A 15,598-nucleotide genomic window follows, 5' to 3' on the forward strand; every position below is an offset into this window, starting at 1 on the left:
ATAGACTAACACGTAGACTATTACGCTAATTATAATATAGTATCTTAAAAATTATAAAAAAAAGAGAAAGAGTTATCTATAAACTATAATACTATTAAGAACTAATAAATATATAAAAAGAAATAAGATAAAGAATTCTAAGTACTACTAGATAAGAATACTACTAATAAGTACTACTTAGACTTCTAGAAAGAGAAGTTTATACTAGTAGCCTAATAGAAGATAGATAAGAAGAATAATAAGACTAAGAAAGACTAGCTTATAAAAGAGCTTAAAGTATAGTCTAAGAATATTATTATTAATTATAAGTAAGTACTTATAGGTATTAGTTTATATATTAGACTATATAACTAATATTCTATAGGTTCTCTACTAGTAAGTACTAGACCTAGTAAGTAAAGTCTAGAAATTCTAGTAATAAATATCTATTTTAATAAACCTTCTATATACCTATATAGCGTATATATAATATTAGTATTAACTTTAACTCTTTAAAGGTAGCTATTAATTCTAATACTACTACTTAAACTATTCTATTCTTAAATAATAATAACTAGAATACTATAGATAAGAATAGAGATATTAAGATAAAAGATATAATAGAAAACGTAGAGTTTAATTCTATAGTAATAGCTAAATTCTAGAAGAAGACTACTAAGTTTATACTACTACGTAACTAGCATATTATCTAAACTAAATAAAGAAATATAATTAATAAGATTAGTTAAAAGCTTACTATACTTAATAATTTTAGCTAGAAGATATATATTCTCTATATAGAACTATAAGCTATTTACGTAAGTATAAATATAGCTTTCTAAAAAACTAATACGTTAACTAATATAATATAGACCTACTTTAACTTTATCTATTCTAGCTTTAAAGTACTAGTAGATATATTAAGTAATATTCTTAACTAATAGAATAGAGTAAGTAGTAAGATAGAATATAAATATACTATAGATAAAACTAATAATATAAATAAGGTTAAAATACTTTATTAACTCTATAAACTTACGCCTAAAGATAAAGATAGTTTTAACTTTAATCTAAACTCTAACTTACTACTACTATAGTTCTATATACTATTCTCTAGCGTAGAATAAGTAGTTATAGCTCTAACTTTTTAATATTAGATATAAAAGCTATATATATATATAGTAAAATTAACCTAGTAGAAGAAGATAAAGTACTATCTCTTCTAAAGCTATTTAATAATTACTATCTAACTAATTATAGGTAAGTCTAGTATTAGTCTAAGTATTAGACTATTACTAATACTGTAAATATAGTATTACTAAAGAGTTCTTACTAGAAGAACTTAATAATAATAATACTAAGTATATACTAGAGTAAATATTAGAGGTTAAGGTAGTTATACTTCTATATATAGAGTAATAAATTCTACTAAAAGATATTAGAAGGCTAATAGTAATACGTCTAGATATAGAGAAAGACTAGAGATTATAAGAGTAAAATCTAGACTACTAAGGTATTAGATAGTATATTAGACTAGACTACTAAGATAGTTATACTCTATATATAGAGTAATAGATTCTGCTAAGAGATATTAGAAGGTTAGAGATTATAAGAGTAAAATCTAGACTAATAAGATATTAGGTAGTATATTAGGCTAGACTACTACCTAAATTAAATATCTATAGTCTAAACCTATTACCTACTCTACTACTATACATCTACCTTAATATTTTTAGAACGACAATCTTGACAAGGATTGGCTGCCGTTCGTGTGAACGGGGCAAACTCGGCCGGATACGAAGCGCTATTCCACAGCAGCCTGCATGGGGGACAAGGTTGGGAGCCCACTTCCGCGCACATTTCTAGTTCCGGCCAGGACCGCCTTGGCACAATGCGGGTCATGCATCAACCTAGCTGCAGGTTTATTGGCGGAGTTTCGGCCAAATTGGGTGTTACGAGCAGAGAGCACACTCCGTGCTCGTTTCTTTTTTCGGGGGTGCATTCGCCGACAAATTCTCATATATAGAAACGAAGTCTTGAACACAGTCGATAGGAAGCCGCCTTGAGAATATTCGGAGACTTCAAACGCCATGTGAGTCCACAAACTCGGAGATCAAGACAGGCAGAACTAATGATTGTGGTCCTACAGTATTCCCCAAGCTTCCGACTGCTCTTGATCTAAACCTGGTTTCTGTCTCACCCTGCGTTCTCCAAGATGGCCACTTCTCCTTGTTACCATTGCCGCACGGAAATCTCGCACACCTGGAAAGGCAAATGTCCTACCTGTAATGCACAGCCCTTTTCTGTATGCTCTTACACAAGCTGCGGACCGACTGCCGAGAAGCATACACCACAGTAAACGAGAAAGCTGTGCCTCGCAGCTTGATGGAACGGTATGTGAATGGAATCATCTATACAGCTACCTTTGTTGGCGGTTAAAGATTGTTTTTCGAGCAAAGCTTGCGTAAACGTGTGGAGAAAGGGTCTTTGGCGACGGAGGTTATTTGAACAGGATGGAGACCTTCGTTTACATAGAGCTGTATTGAAACGTCACGGATGTCGTTAGTGAATCAAAACGCCATGCGTTCATACACCGACTACCCGTTACTGCTCTTGTCCGAGGCCGTTCTTTGTAATTCGCTAATTCCGGACGAAACTTCGGCATTAGTTATGAGTTAACTGGTGAGGGCTGACTCATCATAGCGCACGGACAAGCTTAGGCTGGGCCATAAAAACCCTTCCCAACGCACCCGAATCCTGGCAGGACCTGGATGGTCTTACGTTACAACCTCACGCACGAGAACCGAAAGAAACATGGAGGCAAAAGAAGACGCAAATAGCGTCCGACAAGAGATTAAGAGCTGGAAGACTTGGGAACGCTGCGTGATTGTTGAGGAAGATAGGGTCATCAAAAGAGAGCTAGGTGAGGGGGAGCTTATACGTCGCGCAAGTAACGACGTTCTCCGACCTTTTTGGGCCAAGGAACGGCTCCGAAACGAGGCCGCAACGATTGAATATGTCGCCTCAAAAACGGCAATTCCTGTGCCAAAATGTCGACTGTACACCAAGGATGGACTCCTTCACCTCGAGACGGAGCGAATCACGAACGGGACGCTTCTCGAGGATATAGAAGAAGGGTCTCGGCTAGCCGCGATTACTGCCGTCGATGAGCAAATGAAATCTATCGTGCTGCCACAGCTTCGCTCTCTTCGTCGAGATTACATTGGAAGCATCGACACCAGCCTTCCAGTATTTCCACCACAGCGAGTATACAATCGTGACCGACGGTCTTGGAAGCGAATATCGGCGAAGACTGAATGCTTCGTGCTTTGCCATAACGATCTCGGCCCACAGAACGTCTTCATCCGCCCGGATACATTTGAGATTGTCGGTATCATAGACTGGGAATTCGCAGGGTTTTTCCCGCCATATTTCGAGCTTCCATTGTGGAGAGCGTTTAACTGGACCGAAGAACAGGGTATATATGACGAGGCTAGTTTACGCGAACTGGGCTTTTTTGGGCTCAAACCGGAGGATTTAAAAGACTGCATTCCACCACCGTGATCGCACGTCATCCGCCTGCCCCGACCCCGCTTGGTCCAGGGCCATTGTTCCTTGTTGTCGTCCCACCGCGGCGAGCGACGATTCATATTTGTATGCGTAGAGTGTGGCAAAAATAGACTGTGGGCGGGGTTTCGGCGCATGCGAGGCGGGCGTGGTGAGATTGCTTGGCCGGCGAGCTATCCGTGGATGGTGGCGAGTTAAACCTGGGCGGAGGAGTTTTGCGGACACCAGAGGCAGACGGGGCGCCCGCATGCGGAGGGTGGAGGAATGGCCGAGGACGATTTCGTTGGTATATATCAATTTTTGACCCTATCCAAGGGATGAACAGTCAACAATACTTCTTGCTGAATACGTACTGAAGCGGCAATCTCGTGTGTGGATGAATGTGTGTGAGTGTAGAAATGTTCATGTTCGAATTGGGCGGCTTCCATTGTAAGATGAGGAAGGAGGTGGAAATATGGATCGGGACAGTACCTGTATTATTCCCACGTTCTCGCACAGGGCCTGGAGATCCTCGACGAGCACATATATCCTCTAGCAGGTCGCCTCTCACCACATCCACGTCGGCGTATGTGGCCGGCTTATTCAACGGCTGCAGGTCGTTGTGGGCCAGACTTGTTGCCCGCTTCGACTTGGACTTGCCGGATTGTGCGGAGGAGTGATGAGCGAGCGCTGCCTAGAAGACGCGTTTGGGAGAATGCAACTGTTCACAATCTGATGCAGACAGTGGCACAGTCTAGTCTCTTGTCCTCTCATATATGAGAAGTCCACGAAGCATCATCCTTGCCGTAGTGTCCGCCAAGAATGACTTCAACAACCAGTCAATCACCAGATACTCCCGTGAGATCGATCCGAAGGGCGTGCGTACTCTTGGGTTGATCAACAAGCCGGATACGCTGGATGAAGGCTCTGATAGCGAACGTTTCTATATCGAACTTGCGCAGAACAAGGACGTCATATTTCGACTTGGATGGCACGTTCTCCGCAATCGGGATTATTCTACGAGACACTCCTCTTTGCAGGAGCTCAACCGTGCTGAAGAGCAATTCTTCTCTTCTGGTGTCTGGAGATCCTTTCATCCCACCCAGGTTGAGGTTCCAGTCTGAAGCCTAGACTCAGCAAGATTCTCAAGGATCAAATCCTAGCGCAACTACCTGATGTCCTCACTCAGATTCAAGATGGAATTCATGACTGTACGAACAAATTGAATGTCTTAGGTGCATCACCAGGCCCGCAACTGCACGGCTTTCAGACAGCGGGTCGAACCAGTCGCCTCCACCTTTTCGTCTAACTGCAAGCGATTTTGGGAGTCGACGAAGTGCACATACGAACGACAGGGTGGACTCTGCGATAGGTCTCGAAGGAGGGATGGGAGGGGCTACTGAAGGACCGAGGACACTTATCCATCAGGTTCCAGAGCTCGGTACTGTTGAAGAGCAGCAAGATGGTACCGTGCAGAGCCCGCAAGAGGCGGAGGTGCGTGCGGCGCTCGTTTTCGAGATCTCTGTGAGCGCAGCGTGCCCCTTCGTTTGGGTCTCGAGAAGGATGTGGCGGGAGAAGGGACAGGATCGAGGTTGGGTCTGCTCACTAGGAGGGGAGTTTCGCTGCCAGGCTTCTAGGCGATCGGGGGCATTCATCTACCAATCATGTCAGCTTATGCAAATCTCGCTTCCATGGTTACGTAAGGTAACCAACCTCGAATTTGCATCACCACCAGCCATCTCCTGCCCACCACAGCTCGCGCCGAAGCTTCTGGACATAGTCGCTACACAAGGCAGATACCTCTTGCCACCCATCTCAACGCTCACTTTGCGCGGCCGCCCTTACCCACACTCTACGCCTGCTGGAGCGGCAGCTCGAGTCGTCAGAAGTCCTCCGCAACCCACATGCCCGGTGTCTCTCAACTCCGGCAGCATCCGGTGCCTCCCCGACGTCCAACTACACTATCATTTGCAGATGGCTCACCGACCCAGCCAGCCTCTGCCACCCACGTCCGTCCCAAAACAGCGCTCGTAGTCTACACCCGCTGGCACCACCCAAGCGACGTTGACGGCTTTTAATGTACACATACGAGCATGAACCATCGGTCCCCACGGCGGAAGGAGAGCAAAGAATAATAGGCACCAGACCTTCCGCCGGATGATACAGTATGGCATGGGAAGACGACGCCGGGTGGGTTTGAGCGGACGCGGTCGCTCAGCTCTCCGCCACAGATTTTGCTCGCTGCGGGACAGAAGCAAGCTCTCTAAGTACGTTACCAAGCTCAGCCGCATTCCCAAGTTCCAGCGTAACAGGACAGAACCCGATGTTCTATTCGAGGCGGCATTCGACCAAGAGAGAGGGTTGACATGCGACTTGCGCACTGCCCAGGAGGCTCGGCAGCTGTGCGAGAGCGAAGAGGTGATGGTACACTACAGGATGATTACATGGAGGATTAGTTTGCTGCTAATGAACAGCTTCCCCTGCCTCGTCATCTGCGACTATGCCGACTCTCACCAAGAACAGGAGTGGCAGCCGTACGCAGCGGCATGGCGAATGCACGCACGGTGGAGGAGGCTGTTTAGAGGCGCCATACGTGCTGCGGAAGGTAAAAAAGATCTGGTTGAACGCGTGAGTGTGCCAGTCGATGGGCTCTCGATGAGAACACGTGGTGCATGGACACCATCCGGCCGCTGGTGAAGCTCGCGATGAGGCTTGAAGGGGGGACAAGTTCTGGCTCCAAAGCGGGTAGGTAACCATCCGCCTCGTAGTGGCAGTTCTCACCTTGCTGTCTATCGTGGCGTATCTACCCTGGTACTCAAGCAGCGGCGCTGTAGAATGGACTCCTTCAATAAAAGGGGCTTGGCCGGCGAATGAAGAGAGCAACAATGAGTTGAGGAGTAGCTTGGGGAAGAAGATGAAGGACTCGCTTTTATCGCAGACTTTATACGTACTTTCCTACGCCCGTTGACCACCGCCATGCCTTCCCGAGTCCTCGATCTGCGCTCCTGGGTACGCTCGCGCGCAGCTGCAGGAGCAACAACGGCATCCCCACATTGCAGACGCTTCACTGTCAATAGCAATGCATGTTGCAAGGGTTGAAGCAGGTGCATAAAGCGAGCTCTTCTCGCGTCGCTGAATCAATCCGTGTTACGAAAAGTTCTGCGGACCTGCATAAACTGGCCTCCTGCACAGCTGCAGAACTCAATTCTATCATTGTTCTGCTATGAGGTCAAACCGCGGATTGTTCGTCATGTTCACAGCTTAACACGTAATCAACTTGGGTTTGGATCCTGCACGGCCGGATATAGATTCACCTTAAACCCCCTGCACTTGAGTATGACCGCGTCATGCACGACTTGGGCGCTGCTTTCCTTTATGCAGGCCGACCGAACTTTCAAAACAGCTCAAGACGCAACTTACCTTTTCCAATCGGTCTTCCTTTGTCCCTTTAATGACCCTCAAAAACATGCCGTCATATACCCTGATTCGATCGATGACGCCAATTTGACATACCGCTACATATCTGTTGAGCTAATAGAATACTTCATTAGAGTAGAAGAGTCCAAGAGTCAACAGATGTTCTGTCTGACAAGGTTCATATGCGCAAAGAGTTTCCGCCAATCATTGGTGACATCGAGCGTTTTGTTCATCTAGTTCTATTCTTTAATGCTCCCCAAGTTGCGTCTAGTTCCGCGGTCTGACCGCAGGTAACTTTTGGCAGCACCACCGCCAACTAGGCCAGGCCCTTGTTCTTAGGGAAATGGAATTGTAACAAGGTGTCAAATTGCGGCCATCGTTCGCTCGGTAGGATATGGGTCCTTGAGTCAATGTGAAGTGGGTATCATATGATTCAGGAGAGATATCCGCATAGCCCATCTTTAGTATTGGATATCTGTGCCATGAAGCTGACGCTCCTCTGCTGCTTTAAGAATGAGGGCCACTTCTGTGAAGTTACATGTCTCGGCCCAATATCGTGGTGTTTTGCCTTTGGTATCCAACTTCAGAGGGTCGGCGCCTGCCTCCAACAGGTACTTAACGATGTCTACTTTCCCAAACTCCGCAGCCCGATGGAGTGGGGTGCCAAGGCCAAACCATTTTCGCGCCGACCATCCTTCTGGGTCATTTTCATACTTGATCTCATTAATGGGTACACCTAGCTCTACAATTCGACGGACCAGCTGTAGAGCATCAACGTTGTCCCTGATAACAGCCCAATGAAGGAGTTGTCCACAATGCTGGTTTGCCCCCTGGGAGAACAAATAGTTGATAAGATCCAGCGGTGCTGCCAACATAGCTTGAGACATAGGTGTCAAATCCCAGTCGCAGCGGCTGTTAGGATCAGCACCGTGGGCGAGAAGCCACTCAACCATCTCCCAGTCAGATTGACATATAGGAATGCTAGAGGTCTGTAAGCAAAGATCGTATTCAGGGCTTGGAAGAGTACCTCAACGTAGAAGGCTCACCTGGGCCCATTGGTGTGTTTATATTCCATCCAAGCCCAAGGAAGAGATCCATAACCCTAAATGCTCGTGCACGTACCGCGGCTTCAAACGGAAGATTTGATTCTTCCGCGACTTTCTCGTCGAGCAGGAGTTGCACCAGTTCGAGGTTCTGCCTTTTAACGGCGATAAAAAGCGATTCGGACAGCCAGGTGGGATGAGGCTTGTTTCGCTCAGACGTTGACCACCGAGGTTCATGCAGGAGACTCTGGACCTGTTTCTTGACACCATCGATATCCTCTTGACAAGCGGCCTGGTAGCATAGCTCGACTTCTTCGGGCCTTTCATAGAGGGAGAGGTCGGTGATCTTCGGCGGAGGTAAAGACATTGTCCCGAGTGGATGCGTCTTAGCAGGAGATTGCCGTGAGGTAAAGAGATCGAGCACCCGCGGGGTAAAGTCTTGGCGTAGCCGGCATCAAGATGCGTGAGCTGAGCGAGGTGCATAGACGCGGGGTGACCCATAGACCCGTGCGAGCGATGAAACGAGCCAATGCTGGTGGCGATAGGTTCTCGTCGCAGGTTCCAGGTGACTCATCTACTGCCAAGAACAAGATGCACCGAATCGACGCGACTCTAACCTCTCAGCTACGCACTACATAGACGCCGCTTTCTGCCTCCCGTACGTATGTATCGCAAAACACCTACCGGTTTCAAAACTGACGCTCCTAGGACCCTGAACCTACACGTCGCTTCGATTACGCAATGAGCTCTAGCCGTTCGGTTCGGAGCCGACAGCGAGGTTCCGCAACTTCTTCGAGCACCGGACCCACTATGAATACGACAAGAATAACGAGCACAGGGGTCTATAACCGTGATTTTAAACAACACCTCGTTGACAATGGCGTCTATCCCCAGATAGACACTTGGATAGCAGTGTACCAGCGAAGCCGGAGGAGGGGAGTTTCGCAGCCACGCTTCTAGACGATTACGGGAGCATGCAAATCTCGCTTCCAATGATTACGTAAGGTAACCGACCTCGAGAAGCTTTTGCAGTGCCTTCGCCCGCGATTTGCGTCACCATCAGCTATCTCGACCTTATACCCACCACAGCTCGCGCCGAAGCTCCCGGACATAGTCGCCACGCTGGGCAGATACCTCTTGCCACCCATCTCAACGCCCACCTTCGCGGCCGCCCTCACCCACGCTCTACGCCGGCTAGAGCGGGAGCGGCAGCTGCAGCGCAGGGAAAGCCTCTACGGCCCACACGTCGACGCCAGCCGCTTAGACAATATCTTCCGTTCTCCAACAGTTTGCGGAGCCGGCGCTACCCCTGGTCTCGTTATTCGTCGTCGATCTTGCCACGGATCGCTGATATAAGATTATAGAGGTAGCCCTACGCTCAAGGTTCGCTATAAAGCCTCGAGCCTCGAGCCTCTAGTGCCATACTTGCGCAATACTTCCACCGTCATCTTAGACCCTGTTTGGGTGATCCATCACGCCACTATGGCAACAAAGTCGTACTCGAATATCAACTCAGTCTACACAATCTCCCCCCACACCTTCGAGAAACGCTCCCGTACCCTTGCTGAATACCTTAGCGAACCCCGCGGCCAGATATTTTTCGATGCACGACCTTGGAAAACAGAGCGTATCACCAACGAGGCTAAAGCGCTACAACTACTCGCTGAACGAACAACAATTCCAATTCCCCAGCTTATCCGGTATGGCCAGAACAATGATGGATCTATGTTTCTGGAAATGAGCCGAGTGGACGGCGTTGATCTACTTTCAGTGGCCTCGGAATGCCGGAAGCCTGGTGGTGTGAGGCACAACAACGGCGGCGAATGCAACAAATGCCTGGAAATTGCGCAAGCAAATGCTATGCACTTTATCAAGACCGTTCTTCTCCCTGAGCTCGCAAAGCTACGTTCCAACGAAACTGGGCTGGATGGGTTTGTGATACCGCCGCCGTGGGTGGTGGAATCTGTCGACACACGACCGCACTGGGAGGTGAAAACATCTCTAGATGAAGAGTTCGTGTTTACCCATGGCGACTTAAACCCCGGTAGTCTGATAATGGACCCGGATACGCTAACGGTGAAGTCTGTGGTTGATTGGGAGCATTCGGGATATTTCCCCCCGGGATTTCAGAAATGGTCGCTCGATATGGATGCTTATTATGCTCTGTTTGAGGACCAGCAAGCAATTCTCGAGCTCATTAGGAGTATCGAACCTTGAATTATGCTCGCTGGAAGGAGTAAAATTAGACTTGCTTCTATTTAGATCGGCACAATTCTCTTTTCAACATTTTTTGCTAGCATCATGACGAGAATCGGTCGTGCTTGTGTATTAAGTAGAGAGAACTCAAAACATGCGTGTCTAACGAAAGACGAAGACTGCCGCTTCTGTAGTCGTTAAAACTCGCTCTCAGCTTCACCTAGCGGCTCACAAGCGCCCCTTCCTCCTAAGAGACGAAAAGGCTCGAGGAGATTTAAATTCACACCAGTCCGATGCCCGATGCCCGATGCCCGATGCCCGAGGCGCTTAAGCTGCCCTGCTCATTACACCTTTTCCCGAGATACCACGTATTGACGCCGTTATTCTTGCCAGTTTCGAGGAGATGTCAATTTGGCAAGTATATAACTGTCCACTTCTGTTCTTTTCCTTTCCGTAGCTTAACCTCTTCAATACAAACTGCCGTTTTGACATCAACCATGTCAGGCTCGTGACACACCAGGTTCGTCCGCTCGTCCGTACGCAAAGTCTTCGCGCCACTTTCGTTTCAATTCAAAGCTATCGGTGTTCTTCTAAGGCGTCTTGTTACCCTGTCAATGACCGAAGAGCACGAGAGGCAACTAATAGAACTCTACCTCATTTCCCTATATAACAACGCCTGCTGGACGTGCACGTCGTGGTGGGCAACATGAGAGTCGTAGCGGGCAACGTGAGTGGGCGCTGGGTAAGTATAAAAGGGGGCACGTTGCAAGATCAGGGTGACAGAACAGAAGCAACCCGGGTGAGCGAGCGTCGCCAGATCAAAGTGACATAACAGAAGCAATCCGGGTGATAGAAAGAGCCAGGCAGGCGTCAGTGGACAGCAGACATGCATACACGCAGCGGACGGGCAGCCAGCAATGAGCAGGAAGAGCAGGTGGCCACGGCAGCGAAGGGGCCGGAGGCGACGATGAACGGTCAGGACGCGTCACGGGGCCGAACAGAATATATTCCAACTCTAGCTACGATGTAAATGAGTGTAATGTAGGAAAATAGAGGATTGGTCGGTCTAAACCCCTTCCGATCCAACGAGTTCACAATTTAGTCCAGCCCCATCCTAATCTCTTCTCCATTCTTAAAGCTTCCTGGAAAGCCGCTAGGTAGGTTTGTGAGAGCCCAAAGTCGAACTGCAGCCCGCGGTATTGCAAGCCTGAAATGGTCTGATGTCCTTGCCGGCCTCATGAGAGCAGGCTTGACATTTGTACGTGCTGAGGCTGAGTGTCGTCTTGCAGTGCCAGCATTGGCCCTAAGCAGGCATCGTGGCTATTAGTGGATATAATGTTAGCTATGATTTGGCTGTGGCAGTTTGGAGTTAAGGACTTGCCAGTAGTGAATGAATGTTTCTGGACTGGATTTGGGCTCGTGAATAATAGTCTGGTTGTTGCCTCCGCAGCGTTGGTCTCCAGGTACTGTTCGTAGATCTCGTCCTCGTTACATTCTGTCGAGCTCCCTGGCTCGAAACCGTTGTTGTAGGGATCGAACCCCCATTGCGCGAAAGCTGTGTTCGTTGATATATTTACCGAATGGGAGCCTTCGATGCCAGGGGCAGCAGACAAGCCCGGGCTGTTACATGGGGTTGGAGCAGTATTGATCTGTCCTTTCCGTCCACCCTGACTGCTTCGTGCAGTGAAGTGTACGCGAGAGATCGAGAGGGATGTCGATGGCTATCTCGGTGTCGTGGACGGGAGAGAGCAGTGGGATTGAATAAGGATGAGGGGCTAGAACGAAGAGTATAATATACCTCGGTGGTCTTGTTTCAAGTCTGGCCAGGAGGGGCTTCCCCAGTTCGTACTAGGCGTCTGGCCTGTGGATCGTGGGACCTCATCATCCCACTGACTTACGCGCTCACTCGCCATCCTCATCCGACCTACTTGTTCCACTTCCACCGTAAGTCAGTGAGTGGGGTAAGGTCAGCGGATTCCATATCATCCTCGAGACGTTACATCTTAAGTGAGACCACGACATGATAGATGAACACGACAACAGTCATCTCATCTCCACAAGTCCACCCTGGCATGCCCCGGTCAGAAAGATGATCCAATCACACTATATAGGTATCGGTATCTATACAAGCTCTACAGGGGAATGCTCCTGCCCCAGGTTTCCCCACAAAGCCTACCCACCCCTTACTCACTTGCGTATGCGTAGTCCCCTCTCTCGGGTCCGAGGAACCCTAGCCACCTCCGTGTCAGCGGCCTGCTCATTGGCGATAGTTGCCTGTCCCAGTATGCGTGAACGCTTCAAGGGCGATGGAGCGTCGATTCCATCTGTCTTGTTGTCCGCGTTCTCCTCCTCCTCCTCGTCGTCGTGTCTACCCTTGCGCTTCCTCCGCAGTTGTCGTGTGTTGACACCGCTCTCTGTGGGCCCCGTTTCCCGAGCGTTCTCCATCTCTGAGTTCTTCCGTATGTTGTGGCGCTCGATCGTAGGACACTTCTTCTTCTTCCCCGCAAGCGACAGCTCCTCCAAGATCCACCTTGACCTCAGCTGATGGCGACGAACAAGGGCTTGACGCCTGAGGTACGGTGCCGAGTCCTTGCTGATAAACTTCATTCTTCTCCGCTTGGTCAGTTCTTCCTTAGCTGCCTTGAGTTGCTGCTGAGGTGTCGTTGTGTCGCCGCTCTTCATCAACGGGGCTGGTTGCTGCTCCTTCTCAAGCTGCAACAGCTCCTCCATCGCCTGTCGATATCGTGGTTCAGCCTTCTCCATGTCCGCCGTGTCATTGTCCTCCTGCCAGCAGACAAAGTTGAGGTACCCACCAGCGTCGTCCACTCGTCCTGCTGCCGGGGGTCTTGCAGCAACTGGAAGCGTTGGCTGCTGTTGCTGTTGCTGTTGCTGTTGCTGTTGCTGTTGCTGTTGAAACCATGGGACGCGAGGTGTGTCTCGACGGCGCGCGCGTAGGTCTTGAATCCCCTTCCATTCGAGGCCTCGAGCCCTACTTGCTCAAGGTCCCACTTCCGTCTGGCCATTCCCTCGAAGGAGGCCGTTTGCTCAACCCACTTGTACTCTCCCACGGCAAGATACTTCTGCTTCATCGACTCGAGGAACTCGGCGAAGCCCTTCTTCCCTGCGGCCTTGCCGCGATTGCACCACTGCCACCGCTGCTTGAACGAGGTCCAGTGGTCCAGCTGCGAAGTGAACAGGGGCGGGATGTAGCTCTCTGGAGCGTCCTTGGGCAGGTCCACAAAGCATGCGGCCCTTTGCAAACTCTCCTCCGTCATCTCTCCGATCGGGCGAAGCTCTGTCTTCGGCAAGGCTGGCCGCCCGCCCGCCCGATCGAGCTTGTCGCAAGCGAGAGCTTCCTGGTGCGCAGCATCTTCTTCTGTGGGTGGCGGCGGTGGTGGACTCGCCGTCCGTGTTCCATCTCGGCTTTGGCGAGGACGTGAAGATGCGGCCTGATCCTCGGCTTGAGTGTCTTGTTGCTGGGATATCTGAAGAGAGTCGAGCAGCTGGCGTAGCATGTCTGCGTCGAGAGGGTTTAGGTTCTTGGCGGCATTCCTGGCAGGTAAGGGAAACACTAATTAGCAAGCTGATACCGAGACAATGAGACCCATTCATGGGCAGGCACTCACTCATGAAGTCCACGAACGCATCATCGTTGGACGCGAGCAGCTCGCGGGCTGTGATGGCTGCCTCGGCCTTGGGCGGCATGGCGCATCAATGGGAAATCGGGATGGAAGATTGGTTCGTCGCGCATGCAGCGTGCTGGCGGGGATGCGAATGCCAACTTGACGCAATGAGAGCGTGAGGCGAGAGTTGGACGAGCATGAGCTTCTTATGTGTCGGGGTGCGGGTAAGAGAAGAGGGCGGGTTAGGCGCTGACCGGGGGCTGAGTCACACTCGCTAAATTTAAGGTTCCAGCAGACATTACTTCTCTTGCTTTCAGACGGCTCTACGCTTCCGTCCTCGCATACCATCGCTCCTTCGATCGTCGGACACGCCTTTCTAAATCAACACTTGACCCCCGCTACGGTCAATCAAGCTGTCAGTCTACTGTATCACTTGTCTCCACAATAATCTTACAGTCGCATAGGTGCACCACTCGAGTGCAGACTATTATAACAATTATTAATGGCGTGCCAACTAGTAGACGTGTGGGAGGTTGGGCAAGACGATTGTGGCAGGTTAACTTGCTCGCGATCCCTAACACGTCAGGCGGCGGCGCATCTGGAGGAACATCTGAAGCAACATCTGGAGGAACATCTGGCGGAACATCTGGCGGAACATAAGGTGGCATATAGGATTGAGGTCTGAGTGGACAGCGGACGCATTTGGTGTAACTATAGAGGTTCTTACAGCTCGGAGTCAGAGCCCGCATTGAAACGATAATCCACAAATGCTAGCTAGAACCCTGTCACATAGCCGACTCAAAGGTTCCTTCCCTCAGCCATGTCCGAATTCTATCCAAAGCAACCTCATCATTCCGTAGCGCGGAAGTAGTACAGCAATCCACATCCACCCATCCAGGCGTGCCTGCTGAGACTAGAGCTTTCCCGAAAGGCTGGCAGGAACCGAAGTCAATGATGATAGGTTCTCCTTGGTTGAGCATAATGTTTGAAGGATTCAGGTCATTGTGCGCCAGCCCAAGTGAATGAATATGCTCAACAGCAGACTTAATTTTCTTGATGCACAAGTCCTTGTCGAACATCCCAGCATCATCTGGGCTGAGATTCTCCGTATCACCGGTAAATCGCTGCTGCAGGGTAACCGGATGACGATCCAGGACGATGCCAACGATACGATCTCGTTCCACAATACAACCATGATACCGAATGATATTGGGATGCTGCTTGTGATGAGCAAGCCGTTCCAATGTCTCAGCTTCATGCAAGAGTAGCTCTGAAGCTATGCCTGTTCCCTCCAATTCGTCGTATCTGCTCAGCTTAGGGCCTTTGACGAAAAGTCCGCTGCTGCTATCTGTTGCGATTGAAGCAACCGTAATATGGGCCGGTGCTCTGGGGTATATGTCGTCGTCCGGGACACGTTTCAAGCAGTCGTTGACCATCTTCGTGGTCAGCTCCCACTTCCCAACAGCGGCCTGGCCAAAGTAGGCACAGTAATCGTTGGTGACAAAGCCGAAAGTGGTGCGCGAAGGCTTTTGTTGACCGTCATCCTGTATAGGGGACCACTCGGTGAGCGGGCGAAGCTCTCGGACGGATGCCACTAGTTGCATCTTATGCTTCATGTCTCGTAGATGATTCCACAGGTGGTGGAAGATTGGAGATGGTTCGTTACGACTTGAGCGGATCGATCGGGGAGGCCTTCGGGGGAGGGTGCGGGTATTGTCATTAATGGCGAGGTTGACGGTGTAGAGGGGGCTGACGGAAACAGCCGGCCCGCGGTCTTGGCAACGCACTACGCCG

General features: G+C 49.6%; 8 protein-coding genes across 8 annotated transcripts; 4 read left to right on the forward strand and 4 right to left on the reverse strand.

Moving 5' to 3' along the window:
• Window positions 1–2,738: 2,738 nt before the first annotated feature.
• BU26DRAFT_525184 (uncharacterized protein) lies at window positions 2,739–3,880 on the forward strand. Its single transcript, XM_033830445.1, has one exon. The coding sequence runs from the start codon at window positions 2,794–2,796 to the stop codon at window positions 3,541–3,543; it is 750 nt and encodes a 249-aa protein (XP_033676349.1). The 5' UTR covers window positions 2,739–2,793; the 3' UTR covers window positions 3,544–3,880.
• A 246-nt stretch (window positions 3,881–4,126) lies between these two features.
• BU26DRAFT_468981 (uncharacterized protein) lies at window positions 4,127–4,625 on the forward strand (the record flags this gene model as incomplete). Its single annotated transcript, XM_033825304.1, has 1 exon — window positions 4,127–4,625. A coding segment is annotated over exon 1 (324 nt), but the record flags the coding sequence as incomplete, so codon positions are not given.
• An 886-nt stretch (window positions 4,626–5,511) lies between these two features.
• On the forward strand, window positions 5,512–6,268 carry BU26DRAFT_176660 (uncharacterized protein). Its single transcript, XM_033820342.1, has one exon. It carries the CDS (start codon window positions 5,683–5,685, stop codon window positions 6,220–6,222), a length of 540 nt encoding a protein of 179 aa, XP_033676351.1. The 5' UTR covers window positions 5,512–5,682; the 3' UTR covers window positions 6,223–6,268.
• A 1,135-nt stretch (window positions 6,269–7,403) lies between these two features.
• Window positions 7,404–7,998, reverse strand: BU26DRAFT_440824 (ankyrin; the record flags this gene model as incomplete). The annotated part of the gene is made up of 2 exons (XM_033824421.1): window positions 7,404–7,923; window positions 7,970–7,998. 2 exons carry the CDS (start codon window positions 7,996–7,998, stop codon window positions 7,404–7,406), a joined length of 549 nt encoding a protein of 182 aa, XP_033676352.1.
• Window positions 7,794–8,566, reverse strand: BU26DRAFT_176677 (uncharacterized protein). The gene is made up of 2 exons (XM_033820344.1): window positions 7,989–8,566; window positions 7,794–7,886 (listed from the first exon to the last, which is right to left on the reverse strand). The coding sequence occupies exon 1, from the start codon at window positions 8,484–8,486 to the stop codon at window positions 8,007–8,009; it is 480 nt and encodes a 159-aa protein (XP_033676353.1). The 5' UTR covers window positions 8,487–8,566; the 3' UTR covers window positions 7,794–7,886; window positions 7,989–8,006.
• A 640-nt stretch (window positions 8,567–9,206) lies between these two features.
• BU26DRAFT_176668 (uncharacterized protein) lies at window positions 9,207–10,437 on the forward strand. The gene has a single exon (XM_033820343.1). The coding sequence runs from the start codon at window positions 9,468–9,470 to the stop codon at window positions 10,200–10,202; it is 735 nt and encodes a 244-aa protein (XP_033676354.1). The 5' UTR covers window positions 9,207–9,467; the 3' UTR covers window positions 10,203–10,437.
• Window positions 10,438–12,368: 1,931 nt separating this feature from the next.
• Window positions 12,369–13,886, reverse strand: BU26DRAFT_610868 (uncharacterized protein; the record flags this gene model as incomplete). The annotated part of the gene is made up of 3 exons (XM_033836019.1): window positions 12,369–12,914; window positions 12,995–13,733; window positions 13,804–13,886. 3 exons carry the CDS (start codon window positions 13,884–13,886, stop codon window positions 12,369–12,371), a joined length of 1,368 nt encoding a protein of 455 aa, XP_033676355.1.
• Window positions 13,887–14,589: 703 nt separating this feature from the next.
• On the reverse strand, window positions 14,590–15,408 carry BU26DRAFT_440672 (uncharacterized protein; the record flags this gene model as incomplete). Its single annotated transcript, XM_033824407.1, has 1 exon — window positions 14,590–15,408. The coding sequence occupies one exon, from the start codon at window positions 15,406–15,408 to the stop codon at window positions 14,590–14,592; it is 819 nt and encodes a 272-aa protein (XP_033676356.1).
• Between the last annotated feature and the right edge of the window lie 190 nt (window positions 15,409–15,598).

The sequence above is a fragment of the Trematosphaeria pertusa genome, assembly GCF_010094035.1.
Source record: "Trematosphaeria pertusa strain CBS 122368 unplaced genomic scaffold BU26scaffold_24, whole genome shotgun sequence".
NCBI classification, from domain to species: domain Eukaryota; kingdom Fungi; phylum Ascomycota; class Dothideomycetes; order Pleosporales; family Trematosphaeriaceae; genus Trematosphaeria; species Trematosphaeria pertusa.

Coding starts and splice junctions, on each gene's coding strand:
- BU26DRAFT_176660 (XM_033820342.1), top strand. CDS start 5,683: ATGATACAGTATGGCATGGGAAGACGACGCCGGGTGGGTTTGAGCGGA.
- BU26DRAFT_176677 (XM_033820344.1), bottom strand. CDS start 8,486: ATGGGTCACCCCGCGTCTATGCACCTCGCTCAGCTCACGCATCTTGAT.
- BU26DRAFT_525184 (XM_033830445.1), top strand. CDS start 2,794: ATGGAGGCAAAAGAAGACGCAAATAGCGTCCGACAAGAGATTAAGAGC.
- BU26DRAFT_176668 (XM_033820343.1), top strand. CDS start 9,468: ATGGCAACAAAGTCGTACTCGAATATCAACTCAGTCTACACAATCTCC.